The 14,667-nt window shown below is 36.0% G+C and overlaps 1 protein-coding gene across 1 annotated transcript in view; it reads left to right on the forward strand.

Annotated features, from left to right (window-relative positions):
- The first annotated feature begins 36 nt into the window (after window positions 1–36).
- LOC114645258 (uncharacterized) overlaps window positions 37–14,667 on the forward strand; it is a 48,576-nt gene continuing 33,945 nt past the window's right edge. The window contains exons 1-3 of the mRNA XM_028793133.2: window positions 37–145; window positions 10,453–10,567; window positions 10,660–10,750. Of these exons, the coding sequence (XP_028648966.2) occupies window positions 10,512–10,567; window positions 10,660–10,750 (147 nt within the window). The 5' untranslated portion in view covers window positions 37–145; window positions 10,453–10,511. The remainder of the gene's footprint in view (window positions 146–10,452; window positions 10,568–10,659; window positions 10,751–14,667) is intronic.

Consider the following 14,667-nt stretch of genomic DNA (forward strand, 5'->3'; position numbering starts at 1 on the left):
TCAGGCTGAGGTAGAGTGGGGCGTGGCCTGGCCTGAACTTGTGTGGGCCGAGCGGCTGTCAATTATTTTGGCGGTTATGGAGACCGAAAACTCCTAAACGCAAACTCATGCGTTACTCGTTGCTCTTTCGTAAGCAGGCTTCCTGGTAGGTGGACGTATATAGTTTCATGATGTATGACTAAGTATTTGATGTATGTTACGTAATATATCCATATTTTTCTGAAGTCAATTGAATAATAATGTAATTGTTTAGCGGTTGGTGAATGAAGTTGAAAACGCGGCTGGAGAAATTAAAGGCTTGTTGTGGTAGGTTCGCGCAGTAGTTGAAATAGCGTCTCATATGATGTGAAAATAATGACCATACAAACGTAAAATATATGCGTAATTCAATTAGTATGCGTAAATGCACGTTTGCTTTCATTTATAAGCTAACCAGGTTTACCAGTGTACATTAAAATATATAACAACGAGCAATAAAACGATCATGCTAAACAAGCAATGGCAACGTAAGAAATTCATTGTTCACATGGCAGTAAGTCTGACTCGAACAAATTCAATGAATTATTATTACTCGGCTAATATTTTATGAATGTTTGGTATTCACCAAGTTGTAGAGTTCCCCTTAATTTTGCAGAAACTGAAGCGTGAGCAAACGAAGGAGTTTACCGTAGCTGCCGTGTCGGCCATCGACGATAATATGCGAAAAAGTTTGGAGATGGATTTGAAATGAGCTGTTTGGCACGTGGGGTTCATGTTGAGAATTTGTATGATTAAGGTGTAGAAAAAAAGCAAGAAAAATTAAAAGAACGGACGGACGTCCATTACAAATTGGGTTCATACAATGTCGCGTAACACATTTTTGAAAAGTGTTCAGTACTTCCATCAGTCATCCTCTGCATAAAAAATGGCGAATACGTAAACCCAGTGTTACCACTCTAACGTTTAGGAAAAAAATAGACCATGTAATCAAATAAACACCAAAACCATACATATGTTTATTAAGATATACAAGAAATTTTCTAATTAAATACAACAGTAGCACATGTCTGCCAAATAAATCCAAGTGCCCTGATAAGCAGGAAATGTCAAATTCAAGCTTAAGAACAGAACGTTGTGTCCTCACCCAAATCAACAATTTTAGCTTTAAATTTTCCTGTTTGTAATTTTTCAGTTTCTCACAACATCGTTTATGGCACCGTCCTTCTTTAACGTCCCCGATGACAGACCTTGATGGTTTCCAAGTAGTGAGAAGTCAAGCAAAAAGACACATTTTATTGGCTAACTAAAAAGATTACAATATGGAAGCTTTCAAGACAACTCAGGCCCCATCTTTTTGCTTGACTTCTCACTACATTCATAATGACTAACAGGGTACAACACCCTAGTGGTTTCCAAGTGTAGCAGTTGATTTCTCTTTGCTATCAGCACATGACTGACTGACATTAAGGCATGTGCACTATGCAGGATGTGACGCTAAGGTACATGCCACCAATCACAATCACCAAGTTAATTTGGTTATGTGTGTGTGTGTGTGTGCCCTGCGGTGGGCTGGCGCCCTGCCCGGGGTTTGTTCCTGCCTTGCACCCTGTGTTGGCTGGGATTGGCTTCAGCAGACCCCTGTGACCCTGTGTTAGGATATAGCTGGTTGAATAATGGATGGATGGATAGACTAGTAATGACATTTTAGAGATGCGCAAAGTTGATTAAGTTTTTGTTAAGATGTACAAAACAAAACATTTATGTACACAAGAAACTGTAGTTCAAGAATTGTGTTAAAAGAAATACATGATTGTGATTAAAAAAACAGACTCGGGATACAAAATCTTAGAAACATAGACAGGAAGAGAAAAACAGATCTAGGTGGAAAAACATAGGGGTGGTAACACTTTGTATAACTAGCAGATATACTCACTTGTTTTCCCAAACGTAGCAGACAGTATTAAAAAGACAATCAGAATTGAAATCAGTTTTCATCATAAACCAGATTGATACCCGGTGTTTTACAATCTCAAATCTGGAATAAAGACATAGAAATTCTGTCCAGTTCCAAAGCTTGAATTTTTAAAATAAGAAGGCTAATGGTTAATTGAGAGATTGCCCTTGAGCTTTGTTGATGGATATTGCAGAGGTGAGACATATGGAGGAATATTTCAGACAAAGTTAAACAAATGAATATGCAAATTAATAAAAGTACTGTGAAATGTGGCAATAAATAAATAGTAACAATGAAATGTAAGTATATATAATTAAATGTGTCACGTTATATTATTTTGCTGCTTATTTATGTATTTATTCCTTCATTTATTTGTCTCAGTTACACACATGCAACATGAAATATGGAGTGAAATTAAAACTATCTTTCACTTTTCAAAGTTGCGGGTGAGTTCAAGCGAGTACTGTTTGTTGATTGGTGAATTGTTGGTAGAGCGGACATAAAGCTTGGGTCAACAATTCACACCAACAATGGAAAAACCTAGTATGTCACATCTTTGAAGTTTTTGGCAAATTGAGAAAATAACATCACCCCTATAATCAATGATCTCAAGATTTCATGTTTTCCCCGAGCTTCACGTACACTGTTGTTTATTTTTTTTCACAAATCAACAACACATGCCATTTAAATCACTCAGTTGCAGCACTTAAATCGCGTGATCATAATCCAAAGTTTTCATTGGTAGCTGGTCTTTCCTCATTGGTCAGTGGAGTTGGTGGGTTTTTGTCTTGCAGTATGCAAAATGCTGTTTACATACTAGCTTCTTCCATCGTGCTATGACCAGAATGAAGATATATTTGACCATCACCACTACCTTATAACATCAGGAAAGACCTATGATCTCCAAAAACTAAAAAACTCAATTTTGAAAAAAATTGCAGTTACTGGGTTTTACCGTTGCACGTGAGAATTTCCGTAATGACAGCAGACTCTTCAGATGCAAACTCCAAATGATGAATTTTCTTGAAATAATGTAGCCACTTTGTTGTTTCTTTATGTATTTAATTATTTCTTCATTTATTTATTCCAGTCACACTGCACCCAAAATGAAATAAACCCTAAAGTGGAAACTATCACTTATAGTATTTAAGAGATGCAATGGAGTGGAACTTTGTCCAGGGTTTGTTCCGCCTTGCACCCTTTGCCCTTACCTCACCTCCCCCACCCACAAGAACACAACCCTGGTCTGGATTAAGCGGGTTAGAAAATAACATAACATAGACTTGCGAGGGTGGGCTCTAGCAAGTGCTGTTTTTTTGATTGGTGAGTTATCTGCACGTGCTTTGCTTCACTTTAGAATCCTGTGTCTCATTGCTATGCTTAATGTTGCAACTGTGTGCATCAAATATGAGTGCAATAAAATTATGCCAAGAATTACCATGCAAAGCCATGGAAGATTATTCATGTCAAAGCTAAATGCAGTCCAACGTGTTAACTGTATTGAAATGTACTGCATATGAACACGGTGCTTTTAATTTTCCGATAGTTTCATCATGTCATAATTAAAAACATATAAGCCAGATGATTGATTGCTTTGCAGTATGATATGCAGTTTTCATGTAAGTTTAAATTTCAGTACAAAAGCGTGGTACGTTTTCATTATTTCCCAAGGATCAGGCGTCATAGCTAAAAGCGAAGCAAATGTACTGCATTCTGCTTAGCAGCAGTAGTGTATTGCATTTAGAATCATGACCGCGTTTAATGACCGTCCTGTTTTAATGTCCACGATGTCAGACTTTGGTGGTTTCCAAGTAGTGAGAAGTCAAGCAAAATGACACATTTTATTGGCTAAAACATTTCAATATGCCAGCTTTCGAGACAACTCAGACCCCTTCTTCAGGCAAGATGTAATTTACATTGAAGATGGGGCCTGAGTTGTCTCGAAAGCTTCCATATTGTAATCTTTTTAGTTAGCCAATAAAAGGTGTCATTTTGCTTGACTTCTCACTACATTCATAATGGCTAACACAGTACATCACCCTAGTGGTTTCCAAGTGTAGCAGTTGATATTTCTTTGCTATCGCCACATGACTGACTGACATTAAGGCATGTGCACTATGCAGGATGTGAAACTATGGTACATGCCACCAATCACAATCACCAAATTAATTTGGTTATGTATGTGGGTGTGTGTGTGTGTGCCCTGCGGTGGGCTGGCACCCTGCCCAGGGTTTGTTCCTGCGTTACGCCCTGTTTTGGCTGGGATTGGCTCCAGCAGACCCCTGTGACTCTGTGTTAGGATATAACAGGTGGATAGACTAGTAATTACATTTTAGAGATGCGCAAAGTTGATTAAGTTTTTGTTAAGATGTACAAAACAATATATTTATGTACACAAGAAACTGTAGTTCATGAGTTGTGCTAAAAAAAATACATGATTGTGATTAAAAAAACAGACTCAGGATACAAAATCTTAGAAACATAGACAGGAAGAGAAAAACAGATCTAGGTGGAAAAACATACGGGTGTTAACACTTCGTATAGCTAGAAGATATACTTGCTTGTTTACCCAAATGTCTTCTATTAAAAAGACAATCAGAATTGAAATCAATTTTCATCGTAAACCAGATTGATGCCCAGTGTTTTACAATCTCAAATCTGGAGTAAAGACATAGAAATTCTTTCCAGTTCCAAAGCTTGAATTTTTAAAATAAGAAGGCTAAAGGTTAATTGAGAGATTGTCCATGAGCTTTGTTAGCAGTGGTAGTGTATTGCATTTAGAATCATGACCGTGCTTTAATCGTGCCACAGCTGAATGTAATCAAATGACCAATCAGGGTCAAAAAGTGGGGCAAGGAGCATCAACAGTTGGGATGAGATGAATAGCATGTTTCACTATATTTAGTATTTAGTTAAAACCGCTAACAGCCCATACCTTGAGAATGTTACCTCATGGCTTATTATAATATGTTTAAAAAGAAAGCAACTTTAGACAACATAAGAGTAAACTTTTTTCAGCAAGACCTAAAACATAATTTTCATTGTTTTGGCTATGCACTCCACAGTCCATGCTGCTAGAACAGTTTAGTAGTGGAACATATTTTACCCCAACTGTTGATGTCCCATTTGATGATGATTGGTGATTTGATTACATTTAATTTTGGCACGAATAATCTTGATTTGAAATACAATACACTCAAGCTGTAATTAAGAGAAATGCAATATGTTCACTTTGTTATAACAGGCAGTCTATGCACATGAATAAAAATGTGATATGATTTTGTGTGGCATTTTAAACTGATAAGAAAACTGTGTGGTGTAGTAAAAAGCAATCAATTATTTGGTAGATATGTTTTTAATTATGACACTGTAAAACCATATCAAAATTAAATGCGCCACATGGATATACATTATATTTCAACCTCATTAACACATTGGATTGCATTTAATTTTGGCATGAATAAGCTCCCCAACAAAGTTGCTAGTTTATTTCAAGAAAATTCATCATTGGGAGTTTACATATTAAGGACCACTGTGGAACATCTCTACTATATTTTGTATGAAATAAGTAATAACCTTCCATTAGTAATTTCCTTATTATCAAAACTTAATAAAAAACATCATCTTTGTCTTCTTCAGATTTTTTTCTGTAATTTTCTATCATATTCTCAATTTCATGTGGCATTTGATGGCCGAAAGCTTATGTCCGCTCTACAACAATTCACCAATCAAAAAACAGTACTTGCTAGAACCCTTCCGCAATTTTAAAAAGTGAAAGAGTTTTAATTTCACTCCATATTTCATGTTGCATATGCGTAACTGAAATAAATAAATGAAGAAATAATAAATAAATACATAGAGTAATAAGCAGCAAAATTATATTATGTGACATTTATGTATACTTACATTTCATTGTTACTATTTATTTATTGTCACATTTCACAGAAACTTCGTTTATTTACATATTTATTTATTTTATTTTGTCTGACATTCTCCTTTAGACAGACACAGTGGAAATGTAAATGTTTATACTCAAAAAGTATATCTTAAGAATGATGAGTATCCTTGGTATAAATACATTTATCTCTTTTGGCATTGAGGGGCAAGACAGTTGCTTTGATAACATGAAGAGTCAGAGTTTTGACATAGGTGCTTGGGAATGTGTCATTCTATTCATTACTGATTTATTTCTGCTCATGGCTTTTCATTTTAGTGATATTTTCCATCCATCCATCTTCTTTTTTTTAATTTTATTTATTAATTTTTATTGTAATCATTCCATACAAATAGATCAATTTATAACACAACAAAATTGAAGACAAATCAAACCCTACACCCCATCCATCCATCTTCTAAACCCACTTATCTAGAACAGAATCACAGGGCAGTATCTTTTTTAATATAGTCATTGCTGTTTTTTCCATAACAATTCTGCTGGGGGCCATACCAGAATTGCAGCATACGAGTGCAGACCTCACTAACATAAATATTAGCTTACCTAGCCAATAATATCTGTGTATCTTTTGATAAAACTAGCAAATGATGCAACTTCATGCTCCTTTTACTTCACAAAAAGTCAATCAAACAGTGCTATGCTGGTGTCTGGTGTGTCTTGATTGGCACCAGATCATTATGATAGGCTCTGATATTGTTATCATCTGACAAAATATAGCCATATAGATGTAAATGCTAAGTAAAGTGTTAGCCTTGCAACCACCTATTACGTAGGAAAATATACTGGCTATGAACTTCTTAATTTGAATCAGAAATACTTCAAGTTTAGAATCAAAAAGCTTTTAAGTTAAAAAGGACAAGCCACAATACAGACTACACACACTGCACTTCTTGATCAGCACACTGCACGTCTGGTAACAGCACTACCTACAGCAGGTTCATGTGTTTGCTGGTCAGTGTGAGGCCAATAAACAATTGGTCTCAACTGAAAAGTTTTAATTGAAAATAAAATTAATGAGCGAATATTAAAGAAAATAAAAAGAAAGAAAGAAACAGGTGATGTTTATATTGGCAGTGACTTTCAAGCCCATCACTAAACTGGAAAGTTCAGGTTAGAAATGTTCACACACACTCAAAGATACAGGGTACACTGCAGGATCACCTGTCTCACCTGGAAACAGATATGCAGCACCCAGCAGTAATTCGATTTTGCATAAAACCCAAAGCAATATTTTTCTACCTAAGAAATGAAATTGAGAATATGATAGAAAATTAGAGAAAAAAATCTGAAGAAGACAAAGATTATGTTTTTTATTAAGTTTTGATAATAAGGAAATTACTAATGGAAGGTTATTACTTATTTCACACAAAATGTGGTAGAGATGTTCCACAGTGGTCCTTAATATGGAAACACTGCTGAATATACAGTACTGTGCAAAAGTTTTAGGCAGGTGTGAAAAAATGCTGTAAACAAAGAATGCTTTCAGAAATATAAATAATGATTGTTTATTGTTATCAATTTACAAAATGCAAAGTGAGTGAACAAAAGAAAAATCTAAATCAAATCAATATTTGGTGTTACTACCTTTTGCCTTCAAACCAGCATCAATTCTTATAGGTACACTTGCACAAAGTCAGGGATTTTGTAGGATTATAGTCAGGTGTGTGATGAACCAATTATACCAAACAGGTGCTAATGATCATCAATGTCACACGTTGGTTGAAACACAGCCATTAACTGAAACAGAAACAGCTGTGTAGGAGGCTTAAAACTGGGTGAGGAACAGCCAAACTCTGCTACCAAGTTGAGGTTGTGGAAGACAGTTTCATGTCATGGCAAGATTGAGCACAGCAACAAGACACAAGGTAGTTCTACTGTATCAGCAAGGTCTCTCCCAGACAAAGATTTCAAAGCAGACTGAGGTTTCAAGATGTGCTGTTCAAGCACTTTTGAAGAAGCACAAAGAAACAGGCAACGTTGAGGATCGTAGACGCAGTGGTCGGCCAAGGAAACTTAGTGCAGCAGATGAAAGACACATCAAGCTTACTACCCTTCGAAATTGGAAGATGTCCAGCAGTGCCATCAGCTCAGAACTGACAGAAACCAGTGGGACCCAGGTACACCCATGTACTGTCCGGAGAAGTCTGGCCAGAACTGGTTTTCATGGAAGAGTTGCAGCCAAAAAGCCATACCTCCGACGTGGAAACAAAGCCAAGTGACTCAAGTATGCACGAAAACATAGGAACTGGAGTGCAGAAAAATGGCAGCAGGTGCTCTGGACTGATGAGTCAATGCTGAGAAATACAGGCAGATAATTATCCATCATGCAATACCATCAGGGAGGCGTATGATTGGCCCCAAATTTTTTCTGCAGCAGGACAACGACCCCAAACATACAGCCAAAGTCATTAAGAACTATGTTCAGTGTAAAGAAGAACAAGAAGTCCTGGAAGTGATGGTATGGCCCCCACAGAGCCCTGATCTCAACATCATCGAGTGTGTCTGGGATTACATGAAGAGACAGAAGGATGTAAGGAAGCCTACATCCACAGAAGATCTGTGGTTAGTTCTCCAAGATGTTTGGAACAACCTACCAGCTGAGTTCCTTCAAAATCTGTGTGCAAGTGTACCTAGAAGAATTGATGCTGTTTTGAAGGCAGAGGGTGGTCACACCAAATATTGATTTGATTTAGATTTCTCTTTTGTTCATTCACTGCATTTTGTTGATTGATGAAAATACAGTAAATGATTAACACTTCCATTTTTGAAAGCATTCTTTGTTTATAGCATTTTTTCACACCTGCCTAAAACTTTTGCACAGTACTGTAGGTAATTCAGGTTAGAAATAACCCTAAAGAAAGTGTATTTTTGATAAACCTACTGTTCCTGACAAATTTGCTCTAGTCACAAATGACGTTTTAAATGTTTTAGTAATGTGTAAATCTTGTAATTTGTATACTTAATGATAAATGTTTGATTACAACCATCATTTAAACAAAGCTGTCTCTTTATGCCTGTTTGGCTAAGCATGGTACAGATCTTTGTAAAAGGTTTTTGGAAAATGAATGTGTGTATATTTATAGTTTTCCTCCAGTTTAACATAGACTGGCATTTTATTGGGGATTCAGTATTGACATTTATTATGGGTGTGTTAATGTGAACTGTCATGAGCAAAATCCAGGCTTGTGCCAAACAAGCTTATTTTAGCATAAATGGATTTAACCAGTTACTCATTTTACAAATGTATTTCCCTTCAATGGGATTGGTGTATGTGGACTTTACCTCTAAAGAGCAAAAGAATCTTTATTTAGTAATTTTATGTAACATTGCATCTCCATGAAAGGCTTACAATGACAGCTAGTGGGCCATCGGCTCACTCCTGCCCACTGCACACACTGAAAGCAATTAAGTTTGCATCACATGTTACATATGTTATTATTAATGGTTTTTTCAAAAAGATATGCTGGCTACCAACTTTTGCTTCAAGACGTCTGTTTTTATATTGCCATTGGCTGTTGTGAATATAAACACATCCCTATCTGATAATTTAGACTTGTTACTTATCATAAAGTTTTGGAATGGGTGCTGAAATGTGGGAAACTTGCTTGATGCGGAATTGTTTGGCCTAGTTGCACTGTTTCCGGAAATAAGGTTTTTGACTGTATGCTATTACCATTATATAACCGTACAACCTTTACCATAATGTTCTAATCATCCTGCCTAATTTCACACATGCTCATTTTTATATCTGTTTGTGCACTATGTACTGAGTGATCTTAAGTCAGTTGACCATATTTCTGTTTTCCTCTGCTGGACATTTTAGAAAGCTGAAAACATCTTTGAACAATGTGACTTTCGCATTTCATCTCTTGGTTTAACTTAAGTCTGCATACCCAACAGTGTCATGAGTGACTATCCAAGAAGAGGTGTAGTCCCATTTTGGGGTGGAAGTAAACTTGTAGAAATGATATAGCAAAATAGTTATTTAATTAAAGTGTAATTCAGATCAGACTACATTTAATAAAGTGTAAATATTTGGAACAGCACATTTTAAAAGTTTAGATCTTCACAATCAAACATTCTGTGCTTTGCTTGGTATTGGATAGTAACAGTGTATAGTAGAGATTAATGTAGGTGATGTGTATATCTGCTATATACAGGTCCTTTTTAGACAGAGTTACGCAATTATTATACATAGTACACCGAGTTTGTAAGTGGAAATATGCTGTATGAGAATAAGTTTAATTGAATTCAACAGAATTTTATTGACCAATTTGTGCCTACAACATTAAATATGCATTTGGGAAGAAATCTAAAGTGTATTTTCTATGCTATTTTAGTGTTGTTAAACAAAAGTTAAAGGTGAGGTAGATGCTTTCAAAATTGGAAAACTTAAAGTTCCCAGCAGCTGCTACTTTAAATACAGTGTATCGCAATTGTCAGATGGGTACAAGAAAATATAAAAGACAAATGAAAGCTATATTTTAAATTGTCTATTTGGGGGCAGTATGATTTTTCTTTATTTTGCTATTGTGCAAGAATGACTGGTATTTTCTGGTCTTAGCCCAGTTTGGAGTCTTAGATGCAGTTTCCTCTGAAATATTTAAGATATCTCTATTTCATATGAAGATGGAACATTATGAGATGAGTAGTTCATTTTACAACCCTAAAAGATCCAGGTAAGATGCATATATATTTCTTCTTGGTCTACTTTCTAAAAAGATGATATTCTTTGTTTATTCAATCACAATTTTTTTTTTTGTGTGTGAAGAAAGCATACATCTGACTTTGCTGTTAGGATTCAGGAAATTAAATCTTTGCTTCCAGGCCCTGAAGAAGAACATCCTCAAAAGGTCACCAAGGTAACTGATATTCCTTTGTATAATTATTAGACTTTAAAGCGTCCCTTTATTGTTCTTTTTTTAAAAGTGATTTTATTGAGCCTAAATGTCAGATGCCTTCACGCTGTTGAGCCATTTTGCTTTAACAGCTTGGTTAACATAGAATTGCAAACTACTATTCTGCACTGTGGAGTCACCAGGTATGAGCACGCTGTTATGCTTAGCCTTGACAGATGTGCTTCTGAGTGCTGAGTGTCTGTTCTGGGTCTGAGTTGGTGACCTGGGTGTCGTATGAAAAAATGCCAACTTCTTAAACCACCGTCACACTGTTACCCACTCACTCTGTGACTGAATTTGTACTATTAATTTTAGTATTTTTCCTATCAACTCTAAATTAACCCTATAATTTCAGAAGGTGAAGAATCTGTACTGTCAGGAGGAAAGCTTAAACTGTATATATTGCAAAACACACAATATATAAATGTCCATTAACAGGCAGAGAACAGAACAAACTTAGCCTTTTGCTGATTCCATCTTTATCTTTGTTTTCTCAACAATTTCAGAAATACTGCTCTTGCCGGGAAGTTCAGCTGGTTTGCTGCGAGACACTTGCATTCAGGACGACCAACTTTGCTCTGCTTGTTTCTTTTTTGTAGTGTGGTGTCACTTCATGTTCCAGTTGTATCTTATTTTTTTAGTCGGTTCCAATTAGTTTTCTGCATCTCATAAGTTATCAGATAGTCTTATCTGCTGCTGTAAAATGCTCAGTTTGTTGTTTGGATGTACATCATGAGTGCTTCATCTATTGGTGATAGCAGAAATTACTTTTCTTTCCACCTCCGGCAACAATACTTGCCTGGCAGACTTTACAAATAAGTTTTCCATCCATTCATTATCCAATCCACTATATCCTAACACAGGGTCACAGGGGTCTGCTGGAGCCAATCCCAGCCAACACAGGGCAGGAACAAATCCTGGGCAGGGCATCAGCCCACCGCAGGGCACACACACACACCAAGCACACACTAGGAATAATTTAGGATTGCCAGTGCACCTAACCTGCATGTCTTTGAAATGTGGGAGGAAACCGGAGCACCCGGAGGAAACCCACGCAGACACGGGGAGAACATGCAAACTCCATGCAGGGAGGACCCGGGAAGCGAACCCAGGCCTCTGTACTTTGAGGCAGCAGCGCTACCACTGCACCACCATGCCGCCAACAGTTTTCCATTCAGTGTCTGTTTTAAAACCAAACCAATTCCACAAGACTGATAATGCACCTTTCTTCTTAACCAGGATTTCACCTTCCTTTTTTTTTTTTTTTTGCATGGATGTGGGGAAACCCTTAACTGTCCCACTTTCTTCATTCATCTCTCATTTTCCTGCAACGCCACGTGATGATAGAGTGTAATGGACTGCCCAGTCCTCCACCGTGTAAGGTGCAGCATTTTTGCAGCAAATAAAATACATTAGTGTAAAAACAAATGTTGCTTTTTGTAGTTTTGCTCAGCCATGGTAAATACGATATTTGAAATTTCAAGTCTCATTTCTGCTGGTATATGGCTGACCACAATCTAAAGTTTTTTTTTTTTAACTTGTGTGTTGAAAAATGTATGGATGAGTTGAGTTTTCCTTTTTAGGCTGTTAAGCATAGGGTGCTCATTTATTTTCATCTTTGGCTGTTTAAATTATTAGTTGTTCAATAGTAGTTATAAACACAATTATCAACATTTTAAAAGTGCCAAGATTTAATCTTTTGCGACCTTCATCCAAGTATCACAAAACTGCAGTAAAATGACACGTGGGGAGAAGAGCACCAGTGACTAAGATGCGTATTAAATTGACCGAACAACCAAAGGAAAGAATGTAGAGAAAAAGAACATTAGTTTATCAAGAAAATTGTATGAAAAATACGAAACTTGCAAAATAGTGCAAGACCCAAAAACAAAACCTAGTTACTATTAGTTATTACAGATAGAAATGTTTTATGGAATGTTGCTTATTAGGGACCCATTTTGTTGGGGAGGCAGGAGGGCTCATTGTTGGCAGCTCACATGGATGGTCTCTTTCTGTGCAGTAACATGTTTTTTTCTTTAGATGTACAGCTTAAACTGTCATTGAGAAAAAGACTAAATTTGCAATCCGCAGAGCTTAGCCCACCTGTCCTAAACTCTTCCTGTTCCTGGCCTTGATTTTATTCTGATATTCATCACTGCTCTTTAACATAGAAGATCTATTAAATCTGTAATCTACAATCTATTAAAAATTTTTGTCCTGTTGATTTTTCTTAAATAAAGAATGAATTAAAAAATTCATAGAGGCAATTCAGTATATTGCACATCCCTAGCTACTGCCATAAATTTCTCCAGAGATTTTTAAAGTTGCTGTTTGATAGTATCTCTGATGAGCTTTCTCCTTCCTTGGTCAAATCAGTTGTTTTTTGATAAGACCTGGTTGTGATGTACTTTCTCCACTTGTTATTAATGATCTTCAGTGTTTCATGATAGATAGTATAGATGATTTTATTTAAGGCAAGTCCTGCACAAACATAATTTAGAATATAACTGGTTAAATATGAACATAAATGCAACACTTCATGCTAAAATGTATGCACACTTGCCCAACCAATGCACAGAAATATATTTTTTTGTTTTTATAAAAATGATCGATTTGTTTCTCACTTAAATATTGTTGGTTAAAACATCTTATTAAAGATGGAAATGTTCCATCATGGTGGATCTTGATTTAACATTTGAAAAATCAATAAGAGTTTGGAGACTTTTGATGTGTAACCTTCCTACACATATCACTCCTCTGCACAATCTTTAGCAGTATGGACATTACAGTTAGCAGTATGCCCAACAGTCCCAGAATTACACCATATCTGTATGCTGCTGTTTGAATTGCCACTGGGAGATTTTGTATTTGTTCATTAGTATTTGTTAGCTGAGTATCTATACCAAAGCAGCTTGTGTTTACCCTGTCCTCATATCTGTATTGTTTTACTAAACCTTGATAAAGTTACATCAAGTTAAATACAGTACATATTCTGTTAATGCAGAATTCTGCTTTTACTTTTATTGTCCATTTCACTTATGGTTAAGGTGTAGAGTTTAAATTCCTGTTAAAGGGAATACTGCTAAATTTTCTGCATGTTTCACAAAATATGCATTCCTTAAAGAGCATGTTAAAAATTCTTCCCTGGCAAGGCAAAAAATATTCTACTTATTTTAGTTATTAAATTTCTTGTTAAAAAATTGACATTTCCGCCCATTTTTTTTTACATAAAACAATTTGAATGTTTCCACTTCTGATTAATGAAAACTTGGCAGCATCTTGTATATCTGTATACTACTTTCATTCCATGGCTCCAGTTCTCTTATAATTTCTCTCTCTCTAATGCCATACATCCTTTTCAAAAGGTGGATTTCATTAGTAGGTTTTTTAACCTTGGCCTCCATCTTGGGCAACATGCATACGGTGTGAACTCCTGACCTTAGAAAAGTAGTGGCTGAAGCAAGCCTACTTGAAGATTTCTTATTAGTATCATACCTAAAAGTCTTGTTTTGCTGTGATGCAAAATTAAGCGATCAGAGAAATCCTGATTTATTTATCTGTTATATTTTGTGGCCAACCAATAATTTTGGCAATATATTGGGCTGATAAGTGGTCTATATATTTGCGACTGCACCTATATTATGATGCTGAATCTCTTCCAAGAAAAACATGTTTATTAGGTTACATTTTTAGTGTAGAAGACCTCAGTTTGAAAAGCCACTTCCCTTAACTGATATGAGCAATGACAGTAATGATTTGCTTGTTAACATTGTACATGCTATAAACAATTTCATGTGCTTTAAATGCTGAACTTCCCACATCCTAGATAGATACTTTATTAATCCCCAAGGGGAAATTCACATACTCCAGCAGCAGCATAC

Source organism: Erpetoichthys calabaricus, chromosome 1, assembly GCF_900747795.2.
Source record: "Erpetoichthys calabaricus chromosome 1, fErpCal1.3, whole genome shotgun sequence".
NCBI classification, from domain to species: Eukaryota; Metazoa; Chordata; class Cladistia; order Polypteriformes; family Polypteridae; genus Erpetoichthys; species Erpetoichthys calabaricus.